General features: G+C 47.3%; 1 protein-coding gene across 3 annotated transcripts in view; it reads left to right on the top strand.

The window, feature by feature from the left end:
* The window catches only part of NLRC5 (NLR family CARD domain containing 5), a 38,741-nt gene that overhangs the window by 14,163 nt on the left and 10,298 nt on the right, over window positions 1-14,280 (top strand). For all 3 annotated transcript variants that reach the window (XM_085589818.1, XM_085589817.1, XM_085589819.1), the window contains exons 13-37: window positions 196-279; window positions 616-699; window positions 843-932; window positions 1,499-1,564; window positions 2,633-2,707; window positions 3,071-3,154; window positions 3,367-3,450; window positions 4,389-4,478; window positions 4,603-4,650; window positions 5,083-5,151; window positions 5,779-5,862; window positions 6,589-6,672; window positions 7,325-7,414; window positions 7,516-7,578; window positions 8,150-8,233; window positions 8,856-8,939; window positions 9,568-9,657; window positions 10,550-10,615; window positions 11,149-11,232; window positions 11,308-11,391; window positions 11,915-12,001; window positions 12,447-12,527; window positions 13,052-13,132; window positions 13,526-13,609; window positions 13,860-13,943. In XM_085589818.1, the coding sequence (XP_085445944.1) occupies window positions 196-279; window positions 616-699; window positions 843-932; window positions 1,499-1,564; window positions 2,633-2,707; window positions 3,071-3,154; window positions 3,367-3,450; window positions 4,389-4,478; window positions 4,603-4,650; window positions 5,083-5,151; window positions 5,779-5,862; window positions 6,589-6,672; window positions 7,325-7,414; window positions 7,516-7,578; window positions 8,150-8,233; window positions 8,856-8,939; window positions 9,568-9,657; window positions 10,550-10,615; window positions 11,149-11,232; window positions 11,308-11,391; window positions 11,915-12,001; window positions 12,447-12,527; window positions 13,052-13,132; window positions 13,526-13,609; window positions 13,860-13,943 (2,004 nt within the window). The remainder of the gene's footprint in view (window positions 1-195; window positions 280-615; window positions 700-842; window positions 933-1,498; window positions 1,565-2,632; window positions 2,708-3,070; window positions 3,155-3,366; window positions 3,451-4,388; window positions 4,479-4,602; window positions 4,651-5,082; window positions 5,152-5,778; window positions 5,863-6,588; window positions 6,673-7,324; window positions 7,415-7,515; window positions 7,579-8,149; window positions 8,234-8,855; window positions 8,940-9,567; window positions 9,658-10,549; window positions 10,616-11,148; window positions 11,233-11,307; window positions 11,392-11,914; window positions 12,002-12,446; window positions 12,528-13,051; window positions 13,133-13,525; window positions 13,610-13,859; window positions 13,944-14,280) is intronic.

The raw sequence follows: 14,280 nt of genomic DNA, 5'->3' as shown, positions 1-14,280 counted from the left end.
TTTGCAGATGACAGGTACTGTAGAAGAGCCAGAGAAACAGGTGTGTTCATCCTTAAGGACAGAGGATATTCCCACATGTGGAAAAGTTTGAAATAAACCTGAATCAGTAAATAAAAATGACAATAGAAATCCTATCTGGCCCAGCCAGGGGCACCCCCATCCCCCTCACTGCTCACCAAGCCTTCCTGTTGACAGCTTGCAGGATCACAGGCTGTTTCCCCAACATGCCAAGATGATTGTGGCCATTCTCCAGAGCTGTCCCTGTCTCTCTGAAGTGGAGTAAGTTCCTCCTTTCCTTCCTGTTGAGTGGCTCTAGGCAGGTGATGTGGACCAGGGGATCACAGGATCACAGACTGGTTTGGGTTGGAAAGGGCCTTAAAGATCATAGATTTCCTAAAGCAAGACGGTTTGGGTCTAAAACATGAATCATGTTGCCCAAGGGCTAAAACTTTTTGTCTGAAGTTGATTCATGTAGAAATAAGCGGGGAAGATTGATCTGAGACAGAACAGTCCAGGCAAAAAAGCAATTTTTTGTAGGAAAGGGAAAGCAAGCAGGTTTTGAGGGCTTTGTTTTTACTGCTCAAATCAGTCCCCACTAACTGGAAAATGCTTCAGTTTATCAGGCAACAAGCTGGGAGATGAAGGCTGCAGTTGTCTGCTGGAAAGCCTCTCCTGTATTTCGATTTCAAAGCAGCTGAAGTAAGTGTTGCCTTGTCCAAAGCCAACCTGCCCTCTTCTGAAGGGAAATGGTTTCAAGCATGCAGAGCACTGGTAGCTGCTTCCCAGGACAGCACAATCCTGTGGGATTTCAGGGACCAGCTCATTGCCTTTTTCTTTCTTAGTCTCAGCCAAAACCGCCTCTCTGTCAGTGGCATTTGCAGCCTGTTGAAGTCAGTAAATACCTGCCAGAAGGTGATGGAGCTGCAGGTCAGGTATGTAGGTCTTGAATCATGCCTAGGGTTAATCCAATGTACAAGGCTGGGAGTTGTATCCTGAGGTTTTTGAGTCACCTCAGGATGCAAAGCGTGTCCCAAGGTGGCTCCTGGCGCTGGCACTTGGTGACACAGGGCTGTGAGCTGATCGTGCCACAATCTGAGCTTACAAATCTGCCTGTCCTCTCATGCATGGGGGAGTTTTAAAATGCTTCCCTGCTCTCTGCCTTGGGAAGGTTTGGAGACAGGATCTCTGCAGAGCGTGAGAGCTGGTGACACCTCCTGGAGCAGCACTGAAATTCTCCTTTATTACTTTCACTTGAAAACACTCAAGTACAGCAATTTCATCTGTGCTTTGTCTAGTGATTCAGAGAAACTGGATCATCAGACACTGCATAATTTGATCCAATCAGGGTTTAAAACCGATGGAGATTATTTTTTCTTGCTTTGGGACTGTTTTAAGCACAAGTGATTGGTGTCACCAGGGTTTTGCAGAATGAAACCAAACAAGAAATCCTGTAAATAACCAAACCGTGACATTGATTGATTACTTCTCTTTTTCACAGCCTTGGTCATGATACTGCAGTCCTGAGGTTTCGAGAAGACAGGGAGTGTGTTTCCCTTCCTCCTAGGTAGGCTGTGTGTGCACAAATGGTGTTATCTCAGCATCCTGTTTAGTTCTTGCATCCTGTGTAGGTACCAAGGGTAACACTCTACTTCACAGCAGTTCCTGCCTCCCACCCCAGCCCCCAAATCTAAATTAGAACTGTCTCCTGGCTTCCTCAGCCGCTTGAAAAGTTGTCACTGCCTCCTGTAGTGTTTTATGTCTCTAGAGCACATTGCATCCCACAGCATCCTAAGCAGAGCAGGCTGTTTAATGACACCCGTGCTAGCTGGTAATAGTGAGGGTAAAAAACCAAGTGAATGCCACACCAAATTCTGAAAAGATTCACAGATCCCTGCAGTAAAGAACACTATGCATTCTGGATCATGGTATTCCTAAATCAGGAGATGTTTGGAGTTTAGCTTTTCCCTTCATAAAATTATGGTTAAAACAGCTCAGCCCGAAGGCTTTGACCAAGAAATGGTTTCCTGTTGCTCCTGGAATTTTAGTTTCACTATATACCCTTGTTCTCTGTGGACTGAGCTCGCTGTAAAATAGCATTTCCCATGGAATAACTGCATTCCACCCCTTAGCCTGAGAGAAAGAGCAGCACTTTTACAGGCACAACCCAGTGGCTGTGCTTGAAAGAGAGTGACAGCCCGAGACAGACAATCTGTGGACTCCTTTAAGGCACCAGGTGGCATTTCAAACTCTGATATTTTAGTTTTTCCATGTTCCATTTAGTTATGAATAGTCAGATTTAGTTATAGTTTTACTGTTTATAATTGTAGCTTTAGTTACAGTCTCACAGTTTGGTTAGTCATAGACAGTTCCATTTAATTATGAACAGTCAGATTTTTGTACAGGCTCTTCACAAAACTTATTTAGGCAAAAGCTAAATTCAGCAAAATCCAGCTGAATTCTCCATCAAACTTAGATAGAAATATCTCTTTGCCCTTCTCTCCAGTTGCCTGCATGCTCAAATATTTGGGTAGAAAAGGAGAGCTTGCAGCTGGCAAGATACAGGCGTGGGCTGGAGCCAGGGATCTGCTAAAGCAAAAGAGTTTCACCTTTGTCTGGTTTTCTGCTCACTTAGGGAAGAGCCTGTGTTCTCTGATGACCAACAACATGGGGAGGAAAATCAGACACCAACCACTTCCCAAAAAATAAGGTACCCTGGCCGATTTTCATTGTATTCCATGCATGTCCAGTGCAGCCTGCATCCCTAAGAGGTGACTCACAAGAGAACTGGGAATCTCCCAGCTGCCAAGGCAGCTGCAGCCCCTGGCAAGGGGCTAGGACCTGGTGCCCACCCTGTGCCTTACAAAGGACACAGGGACCTGCAGTGCCAGGCAGGGCTGGCCCATCACCTGGAGACTCTGTGGGAGCTGGTAAGCAGCAAGGCATTTCAAGGGGATTGTTTAATTTCATTATTATCTCTTCAATGATTCTCTAGTTTTCAGAGGAGTGAAGTTTACAACCCTGTTTGAAATCCTGCAGACCTGGATGATTGATTTATTTTTTTTCCCCATAGACTGACAGACTGTAATTTTCAAGCCAGTGACCTGAAGAATGTGTGTGCAGTCCTGAAGGAGTGTGGCCACATCTCTGAGCTGGAGTGAGTCCTCCTTAGCTCCCGTGGTGTTCACCTGCAGCCATTTGGGATGCTGAGAAAATGCCACTTGTTTGTTCTGCAGTGTTGTGTTGTACAGAGAGTGGGGTAGAGGCATAGCCTGCTGGAATGTGTGGCTGTATATACAGATAATGGAGCTGATGGTGCCTACTGGGGTTTTTTACTGTGAAAATTAAATGCCTTTCTTTAAATCCTAGCCTATCACAGAATTATCTGGGAGATGAGGGACTTTTGCAGCTGTTTCAGTGCCTCCCAAAACTGAAAATGTTACGTTCTCTCAAGTGAGTAGCCCCTGTTTTTTCCTTATGCATGGACTGGGTTTTGAGAAGTATTGTTTGTGGAAGCACAGTGCACGTTTGGGAAGGGCTCTTCACAATCAGTGCAGAATATTCTGTGTTGGGCAGGTGCACTGTGCTGTCTGGTCTGACTCCTCTTGAAGCCTGACTGAGATCAGTGCCCAGGAGCCTCTGTGCTCGCTCCTCCATGAAGGGACAGGTGGTTTTCTGTCAGGTGTGGCTGCTTCTGACACAGCCTGAGGTCTTTAGCAACTCACTGAATTTTTCCTCTTCAAGTTCCTCACTGGCAGGGGAAGCAGTTCTTTCTCTCCTGAGGAGATCAGCTTGGAAGGAAGGGAGGTGCTGGGGAGATCCAGCTTCAGTGGTGGATTCTGAATTCATCTGGTGGCTTGTGTTTATCTGGGTATTTCACCTGCACTCCCATTGCAAGGGCTCTGTACAGGACTGTGGCTTAAGGAGTATGGCACCATTCTGCACTGTCGAAAAAAATTTTTATTGCTCCTGTCTGATTAATTGGACTTGTCTCAAGCCAAGACTATTCCAGTTACAGACAATCTCACAAGAACAAGTTGCCCTGAGAGACTGAATTCTGTGTCTTTGGAGGTGATAAAACCCCAGCTGTACAATGTCCTGAGCAGTCTCCTCCATGCTGACCCTCCTCTGAGCAGGAGAGTTTCACTAGATCAGCCCTAGAGATCCATTCCAGCCATGGTTATTCTGTGATTCTCTGAGCACTAAAAGTGAGGGATGAATTTATAATATATGGCAGCGAGTTGTGCCTGCACAACTCTAGCAGGAAACACAGGCAGAAAGTAGCAAAGCAGCAGCCTGGGAGTGCTGCACAAGGATCACTGTTCTGTGCTGTGCTGTTTATTTTTATCAGTTTTGCTTGCAGCAGCTGATTTCATTTTTTCTTCCTGCAGGTTTAACAACAACCAGATCTCCCTCGACTCTGTGTTTTTCTTAGCTCAGTCATTAACTACACTGGAACACATTAAAACAATGAGCCTCAGGTATGGCCAGGAGTACTTTTTATATTCTTTTGCTGTTTAAAACCTCAGGCTGTGGCTTTTGAGGAGTGATACAGGAGCTTGTGTTGTCAAACTCCGTGCTGATGACGTTCTTTTCTGGTTACAGCTTCGGGCACACACAGGTGGTTCATCTGACCTTTTGGGAAAGAGTCAGGTAAAATCATCCCCACTCATACAAGTCTTTTAAACTTCCCATGAAATTCTAAACAGAAGGTGACCTGTGGGTCCCTGAGGTGTGTCCATAAAGAGCCAGAATCCAGCCAGGGTGGGGGAAGCCCACTGAGCTTTTCCATGGCTGATGGGAGGAGGAGGCCGTGGAGCAGCCAGCAGTGCCCAGCTGCTGAGACAGGCTGCAGCCATCGCCCTGCTGGCCAGGACACAGCAGAGGCCCACGGGCTGAGTGGCTGCAGAGCTCTCTGGATGCTGGAAGAGGGCTAATAAGGCTCTTTTTTCTTCTGGGAATGGGCTGAACCTCCTTCTGGCAGGTGGTGGGGGAAGGCAGATTGGCACAGGAGGCCACTGCCGCCACCTCACCCCCTTCATGGGCCATCAGCACAGCTCATGGGCTAAACTGTTCTCTCCCCAGAAGTGCCAGCAGATGGAGAAGTGGCTCCCTGGCACATCCCAAGCAGGAAGCACAAGGACAGTGCTTTCGGTATGGCAGCCCCCTTCCCTTTTCTCCAGCTCTGCAGGGGGAGATAGCTGAGGGGGTCTGTGTCTTCAGGGCAGTGTGGTGTGTGGGACAGAGCCATCCCCCAGCTGTGCTTCCTCAGAGAGGAAAAGAAATAGTGCATCTTTTGCTTGGTTTGAGGGGATTGTCCTGCTTTCCAGCAAGGAAGATTCTATCCATAAATAATGAGAGACAGATCTGTGTGACTGCTACACTCATCCCATGGAGACCTGCCAATTTGTCACCCAAAAGGGCTTCTAGGATTTCCTTCCTGGAGAAGGACAGAGGAGGCACCATTTCCAGCCTTCCTCTAGGAGAGCCAAGACAGTGCTGAGCAGGGAAAGATGCTGTCCAGTCTCCTGAGACAACTGAATCACCAATGATGTGGCACCAGGGAGGCAGCACCCAAAGTATTGGTATTTTGGTGGACTGGCTCTCTCGAATTATCTCAGGGATGGTGAAGTCATCTGCTTGTCCCAGGTTTTGATTTCTTAGTCCTAGACCATGAGAGGGTCAGCATGGGCCTTGTCTGGATGTGAGGCTTTGGGATGTGCAGGGGCTGGTGGCATCCTGTGCTCATGTTCAGCTCCCTGAGTGCTTTGTTTGCTTCAGTCTCAGGGACTGCAGAGTGGGTCTGGAGGATGTCACCAGGCTGTGCCAGATACTGGCTCAATGTCCCCAACTGACAGAAATCGAGTAAGTCAGCCTGGCTGTCTGTCTGTCTGTCTCCCCAGCCCCAGTCACAGATTTGATGTTCAAACCCCAGATCTGATGTTCAGGGTGGCAGCTGGTGTACACCAGCTCCCCTCTCACCACATCTTCACCCAGATGCTTGACTAAACCCAGACTTTCTACTGTCCTGTCTCAAAGAGAACTTGGCCTCTCCTAAGCCTACCACACAAGTGTGTAAAGGCCCCAGAACATGTGTGTGTTCTCGTGATCTTCCTCAGTCCTGTGTCTAGAAACAATTGTTGTCCTCTATTCCTTGAGAACTCAGCTTGTAGTACAGAGCAAGAGCTCCTGGCCCACTAAGCCATGAACGCTGCTCCTGAAGGGCTGCTCACTCCAGGCAGGAGCTTGCCACCAAGAAAATTAGAGTGCTGGTCAGAACAAAAACTGAGTAATAAAAATAACTTAATTCCCCTATTGCCTGCATGAAAGACATCAGTAGCATAATTTTGTAAATGTGCAATAATGGAAAAGTAAGACTCTTGAAACTGGAATGTTGATTGGCTGTAGGATATAAAGAAACACAAAGATCAGGCTGTAAGGACTAAATCTTGCCCAGTTTTCATGGCATTTCTGGACATGTCCTTTTACAGAATTTGCCCATTTGTGCGTGCATGTCCATGTAAATGTTACAGGAATAATTAGGAATTGAAACAATTTCCCCTGGGTTTTGTTTCCATCCATGTTTTACAGTCTGTCTGGAAATTCACTGAGTGACCAGAGCATCGAGAGATTACTGAGCTTTCTGCCATCCCTCTGTCATCTCTCACTACTGAGGTAATGTTTGTGGTCCCTGCTCTGACTGCTGCCATGAAACATTGGTTTGGAAAGTGTTAATGCCACAGCAGATCTTAGGAGCATTAATCAGTAATTGTAAACTAAACAAGCAAGGCAAAAATAATGCAGAAATGCTTTCACACCCATTCCTTTCTTGTTTCTAGAAGTAAAGCAGCACTTTAATGATATTTAGCAGAGGGCAATTCAGGCCAGGGAAGCCCTGTCAGGGAATAGGGCTCTCCACTGAGTGGACTAAAAGCTCCAGAAGGAGCTTGGCCATCTTTTGCAAGGTGTTGTAGCATGGAGGACCTGCAGGGTCTCATGAGTCTGAGTTTGCCCAGACAGGATTGCCCAGATTCCAGTTTGGGATACCTTTAGTCCAGTAGCCCCAAAGGAGGAGTAGTTCAATGTAAGTACTTGGTCTGTCCTCCCTTTTTAGTCAAAGGGGACTAAAGGAGACTCTCCTTTAGGTAAAGGAGCACTGAGTGCCAATGCTCAAAACTTTAGGTGCTTGCTCCCTCATCCTGAGTTAAGTGGGATGTATCCAATCTTTTGTGTCTCAAAATGAAGAATGGGAAAATTGGGCTGTGTGTGTGGGAGCCTCTCTTCTTAGGAGCTGATTTCAGTGTTCCTTCTCTCCCTTCCCTTACAGTATTAGGAAGAACTCCTTGTCCCCACGTTGTGCTGTTTTACTCCTCAACTCCATCAACCTCTGCGAGCGGATCAGGGCGGTGGAAGTCCGGTGAGACACTCAGACTGTTTGGAGCCCAGCAGCTCAGCCCTAAAGGGCCTACAAAACTTTGGAGATCAGTGCTGAAGGACTGTCTTTTGTGTCTGCCTCAGGTCAAGTGAAAATGCCTTCTTGCATTTAGGAGCAAGCATGCAAAGCCCAAGGACATTCTGCAGGTACCGGTGTAGAACAGTTTCTGAGTTCACTGGGGGTGGGTTTGAAGCACAAGTGCAGGGAGCCAGGTTTCCTCTTGTACTGAGAATTCATGGGCTGGTGGCCAAGGAGCTCGGGCTGGTAGTTTAAGCTCTAGGGCTCAATTCATCTGCTTAAGTACCATTCAGAACCATTTGGATGCACTGGGATGGCAGAGGCCGGTGCTTTTCTTTTTCTCCTTTTTTTCTGGGCTGCTTTTGACCATCCTGAGTTGCACCAAATTCTGCTGCACGAGCACCTGAATTGAGGCCTCATCCGTGCATTTTCCAAATGTGTGCCTCAAATTCTGGGGGATAATCTCCACTTAAACATCTGTGTGATGTGAGATGTGTCTGCAGCTCTCTGGAGTGATGGCTCCAGAGTTCCCCTGGACAGGAGCCTGTAACAGGCCTCTGTCCCAGCACCAGGGAGATGGCAAAAAAATGGGAATGCTGCACAGAGACTGGTGTAAAGGTGCAGCTGCTGGTGGGCAGCTCTCAGTGCTCAGGCTGAGCTGGTTGCTGGCCATGCTTTAACTCTTGCTGTCTCACACAGGCTGACAGGCTGTGCCATTGGAGAAGGGCAGGTGGAGGAGCTCTGCAGCATCCTGGAGCAGCACGGGGGGCTGGCAGAAGTAGAGTAAGTGGGGCTTGGGGTGTTACCATGCTCTGGAGCAGGGTCACTGGGGGAGAGCTGTGTTTGTGGGGTTCAGCATTGCCTGGAGTTTCCCAGCCTGTCTGCAAGGGTATGTGTGCTCATACAGACTGCTGAGAAACACAGTCAGTTGGGAATTACACAGGTCCTTTTGAGCTGATGGGACAACTTCTTTGGAATTTTCACTCCTTTGCTCTTTGGAGGCATTTTTAGTATCACCTGAGCTCTTAGTTTGAGCTTGCTCTGGAGCTTAGGCATGAGGTCATTTCATAAGGCAGTGATTTGTTTTAAACAGACCTTGTTTTGCTAAGCTAGGACTGAAGTGCAGGAAATTTGAGGTTTTTTTCTTCAAAGCTTCTCAGCAGAGTATTGCTGTTTAAAAGAAATCTAGAATTACAGAATACCTTTTTTTTTGGAAAGGCTCTTTAAAGGCTGTCTAGTCTAACTCCCTGTCATGAGCAGGGACATCTTCAATTAGATCATGTTTCTCAGAACCCTGTCCAACCAGGCCTTGAATATTTCCAGGCACAGGAAAACCCCCCACCTCTTTGGGCAACCTGTTTCAAAGGCTGAGTTTTGGCTGGCCACATGTTCTTCTGCCTTTCAGCCTCTCCAGGAATCAGCTGGGAGATGAAGGCCTGAGGTGCCTCTTGGACCACTTGCATCGAGTGCCTGGTACCTGTTCCCTCAAGTAAGAGAACACACAGTGAATCTGAGGAGCAGAAGGGTGTTGGTGTGATCCTCCATGAAGCTGCTGCTTGTGCTTCTTGCCTTCTCCTGCCTTAGGAGGAAAGCTCTGAGTGAGCTATGAGCACAGCTTGAGGCCACCAGGCTTTGGTGACTCAGGGTCTGACCCAAAACCTGCTGAAAATAAGCAAAAATCTTTTTAGTAGAGTCAGCAGGAAATAGCATTGCCCAGAGTGGGGTGGTGTGACAGAAGCTGACCAGTCCCCAGAGCTTTCAGTTCATCACTCCTCTGGATGTAGTGTCCTCTCTGAGTAAGACCAAGGTGCTGTGAGCTGAGCTGTGTGAGCTGAGCTGTGCCCTACACAGCCTCTCCCCATCCCTTTCTGGTGGGGCAGTAAATGTTCCAGCTGCTGCTGCCTCTCTAGTGCAAGAGGAAAATTGCATTTCCTGTGTCCCCCAAGCCATCAGTGCTGCCTTGGGGGAGTTCAGTGACTGAGCAAAGCTGAAGGGGCCCAGCACCCCACAAACTGCTCTGTCTTCAGTGCTAACTTGAATTGTGCTTCTGTGCCTGAGGAGCCTGGGGTCAGCCCTGACTCCTGACAGGTGAAAATCCTTCCTCCCCTTCTGTGCAGCCTCAGCCATAATGGGATTTCTCAGGATGGAGTCCTACATCTCATAAATGCCTTTGTCACATCTGGAAACACCACTGATGTTCAAGTCAGGTGACTGTTTTAATTAATTAATTCATTCATGAGTCTTCCCTGCTTGTTTTCCTTTTAATTATTGAAAGTTTGTGATCTTCAGGTAAGAAAGATGAGGACCATGTTTTCAACTGCCTAAAGCTTTGGTTTATGTCCATTTTGAATGGCCAAACATAACTGCCAAGCAGAACTACCATTTCAAAGGGCCAGGTTATTTTTGTGTATAGACACAGATATTCAGCTGTACCAACAATTATTGCCATGTATATATTTGTTAATGAACCTCTTCAGGGCAGGAGCCAGCATTGCTCTCTAAGGTTCTCTTCAGTATGTTGAGATTTCAGAGGCAATAGAAATTCCCCATGTTCTTTTACTTGGATTTGCATTTTATCTCCTTTCCTCTCAGCTAAAATATCCCATGGGCTCTGGAGCTGTTGCTCTGGCACAAAGTGCTTTTCTCACAGATTCCAGTCATGAGACTGGGCTGTGCTGCACATCTGTGGGACCTTATCAGTGTTTGTGTTCATGGGAGCAGCTGGTCTGTCCTGAACCACTTTAACCAGGGACACTTCATTCATTCCTGCAGTTAGGTGTGGCTGCTGAATCTTTGGGTTACTTTAAAGTTGTACCTCTCCCCAGAGCTCAACAGAGAGTGCAGAGGAGGCAAATAAAAGCAGGACAGGTCACAATTGCTTTTCCAAACACCAGTGCTGCCTTTGTGCCAATTTAGCATGAGTGAGATCTTATTGAAGCATGTCCTTGGGCTGGTTTATTTTAGGGAGGGGTGAGCTGTGCCAGGTACCTCTGTCACTGCTATTTTGGATTATTTTCTGGAGTTTGGTATCATTAAATTCTGAACACTAGTAAAAGTAATTATCCGTCTAAATCTTACACTTATGTCTCCTCTGTGCAGTTTGTGCTCCAAAGCAACTTTAATCATCAAGCTGACAAGCGGAGATGATCCAAGAAAGATTCTGAGGTAATGTTACAGACTTTTTGTGGTGATTTCTTTGGCAAAGCTGTGGTCCTTTTTTGAGGGACAAGACAGAAAAAAACCTCTTTTTTCTCCTGGCATGGTGGTATTTTGAACTAACAGCTGATACATTTCCTTTGACTCACCTTGTGAGAAGAGCTTTCTCACACCACAGAGAATCCCACATCCCTTGCTTTTCTTCCCCACTGTCTGTTCCTCACCTGGGCACCTGTAGGTGTTCCTACAGTCACAGGACAGGGTCCTACAAAAAGCAGTGCCATTGTAGCATACAGGTATGTTCTACCAGAATATCTCAACAGATGCTTTTGAAGTGTTGCCACAGTATTTTTTTTTTTTTTTTTTTTTGGGGTGGGGGTTTGTTTGGTTGGTTGGGTTTTTTTGAAACTTTTAAATATGTTTAAGGGCTTTGTGCCATCCTTCTTTCTCTATGGGTTAGGCTGTGCTGCCTGATATTTCCAGTTCAGAAAGCCTGAACTGTTTGTGATGAACAAAGGCTGTTCTCTTTCTCGTCCTTTCAGACTGGCAGAGTGCAACTTTCAGCCAGAGCACTTGGAAAAGTTGTTCTTGCTCCTGGAAAAGTGCACTGGTCTGACAGAGTACACGTGAGTTAATGGCTCTTGGACCCGTTTGGGGGGGTTCATCTGTGAGCTGTTCATTACAGTGAGCTTTGGTTCTAGGTCCTCAAATAACAACATGACAATCCAAGCTGCAGAGAGACTTCTGCATTCCCTGAGGAAGGATATGGGGCTGCTGAAAATCAGGTACCGTGTCATTGTGCTTTTGTAGATTCTGATCTGATCTTCTGAGATCTCCTTTCATAAAAAAAAAAAAAAAAAAAAAAAAAAGAAAAAAGTGAACCGTGCTTCTTCCAAAGGCAGGGAGCACTGGCCTGAGAAATTCCCGTGGCTGACTCTGTTATTGGTGTTTGGCTTTATCTCCTTGATTCCCACTGAGCCTGGTGTAGAGCTCTGGCCATAAACTGTGCAGGCTCTACAGACCCCTGCCATCCTCACAAAGAAGGGTGATCATTCTGGTGGACACATTCCTACTGCCAGAGCATCCTGCACTTTGCTTGGGTGGCACATTCTCCCCTCCTCTGCAGGGAAGCTGGGCTGCTTCTGCCTGCTGTCAGGCTGCCCTGTTTCCCATGCAGACATTGCTCTGCTAAGCCAAGCAGCCTTTCCACCTTTCCACGTGTTTGGAGCGAGGAGCACTCAGCTGACAGAGGCAGAGGTGGATCCAAGTGTGTGGATGAAGCAGAGCTGCCTGTGTTCTGCTTTGCAGCATAGAAGAGCCATGGGTGTGCAGGGAGAGAGTCGTGAACCTTCTGGAGCTGGCTGCCCAGGCCTCTGGAAACATTGCTGAGATCATGTGAGTGGCACCTCAGGTTCTGGGGTCTTCCAGATATTTCCTTTTAGCCTGATACTCTTAAGGAAATGAGATTGAAGCCAGCACTGGTTCTTCTGTTGTTTATTCACTGTCTCCAGTTCATTTGTGATCTATTTGCCCACTTGAACCAATTTTAACCCAAATGGCTGGTGGGTAGAAGGGCTTAGAAGGTTTGTGGTCGCACAACTCGGGTTTAATGGGAAGGAGACCATGTTCCTGGTTGCCCTTGGCAGAAAGGGTGCCAAGTTTAGGCTGGTTTTGGAGGTAGTTTAAAGATTACAAACCCCTTCAGAGATGGGTGATTAGCTTTCATGTGCCAGCATCATCCTGTTCCATTCAGTCCTCCTGATTTTTCCTATGGAAAATAGTATTTTATTCTCTCAGGAGTTCACAGGTTTATGCTGTTCTCTAATCTCTAACTTTTCAGGATCTGTAAAGATAAAACCCTCTTCCAATTAGTCATAAGATTCCCACACTGCCTGGAGAAGACAGAATCAGTCGTTAGCAGGTGAGAAAGCAACCATTTATCATTATTTTATGCTTGTTTTGAATTTTACTCTGAGATGAAAGTATCTTCAGAGCATGTAAGGCTCCACGGGTTCAGTCTCAGGGTGCCTCTGTGCCACACATGCAGAAGAAACCTTAAGGATGTGCTTGGTCATTTGGGCTGCTCTCCCTCAGGCCCACAGGACCTAAACAAGGCAAAAAAAATCCATCTACCTTCCTGGGAGCAAACAGGGATCAGGAGCACTTTGAAGACTCTTAAGGCATGCTGGCTTGTGCAGAGAGAGCAGCACCAGTGTCCTTTTCCTTTGTGCAGCTGAAGGAAGAGGCAGCTCTTGTCCTGGGCAGTGGGGATGGGCTGTGTTCCTCTACATGGACTGTGACATAAATGAGACATGGCAGGAAAGCCCCAGGTGGGCTCTTGAAAGCCCTGCTCTGTCCCTCATTGTGTCCCTGGGGGACACCAGATGCTGCACTGGGCTCTGCTGATCCTCACTGACAGTTGTGCTGTGTGTTTGTGTCCTGCAGACTGGGTCTGTACGAACCAGAAATTAAGCACTCCCTCTTCCAAAGGCTTTGTGAAAAATGTGCTCAGCTTCAGCAGCTGAGGTGAGTTACCAGGTGTTGTAAAGGATTTTTAGGGAGGGGAGCAGCTTGTCCTGGTGAGAGCAGCACTCTGAGCACACAGTAGGGCACGAGAGAGGCCAGAGCAAGGTCCCAGTCCCTGGCTTTTGGGTCCCCTTCTTGGAGTGTTTGAATGGAAAATAGGAAAGACCCACAGACCTGGTGGCTTGCTGGGGTATCCTTTGGAATCATCTCAATTTCCCAGTGCCCAGACAAGCTATACTCACTTACCATGGCTGGGAGCTCCCGTGGGACCTTGCCAAGTGTCAGTGTTGTCACTCCTCCAGGGTCCCAGCACTGCTGTGTCTTAGCTGTGCCTTGGCACAGACCTCCTGCCAGCACTGCACAAAGCCCAGAGCTGTTGTTACCTCCTTGCAGATGGTCTCACATGGAGCTCCATGAGGATGAAGCAGAAATGCTAGGCAGGATTCTGCTGCCCCTTCCAGAGCTGAAGACATTTGGGTATGTGTGACCTTGGGGGTGTGTGTCCAGCTGGGACCTTTTCCACATATTTATTATTTGTTCAATCCTCTGCCTCAGGCCAGTCCTCTTAGCCCTGCACGCCAGGGGTGTGGAAATCTCTCCAAACTTCCTGGCCCTGATGTCTGTGCTGTCTGGGATTTGAGATGGGGCAATTTTCCTATCAGTGGAGTAAATTCTGTCTCAGTGTGCTGAGACCTCATCTCCTCGTTTCCTCCTTGCTGTTTTGCAGGCTGACCTCTAGCAGTGTTTCACCAGCTGGAATCGATTGTTTGATCTCAGGCTTGCAGAATTGCCAGGCCATTGAAGAACTCAAGTGAGTGTGTTGTTGCCAGGCTGACCAGAGGCTGACAGGATGTTCTAGAAGCTTTAGTTAACTGCAGCCCCTCTTCTGCATGTACTGTGGACAGATGTACTTTTCCTGATGGCTTCTGGTGGGGAAGAAGCAACAATTATTTTATATTTGCAATGAACAGTGAGTGAGACAGAGATCAGTAGTTTGTGGTAGAGAATTCCAGTGGAGAATCAAATGTTTTGACAGTGGTTTTTTTTCTGCATGGATCATGTTGCCTTGTGGCCACAGTGGCACCTTGCTCCATGAGGGACTGACTGGGCTCTTGCTCCAGAGGTTTGGTATTCTGTTGGTATTTTAT

The sequence above is a fragment of the Lonchura striata genome, chromosome 11 (assembly GCF_050655825.1).
Source record: "Lonchura striata isolate lonStrDom1 chromosome 11, ASM5065582v1, whole genome shotgun sequence".
Taxonomy (NCBI): Eukaryota; Metazoa; Chordata; class Aves; order Passeriformes; family Estrildidae; genus Lonchura; species Lonchura striata.
The sequence above is the reverse complement of the archived record's forward strand: the minus strand, read 5'-3'. Positions and strand labels throughout refer to the sequence as shown.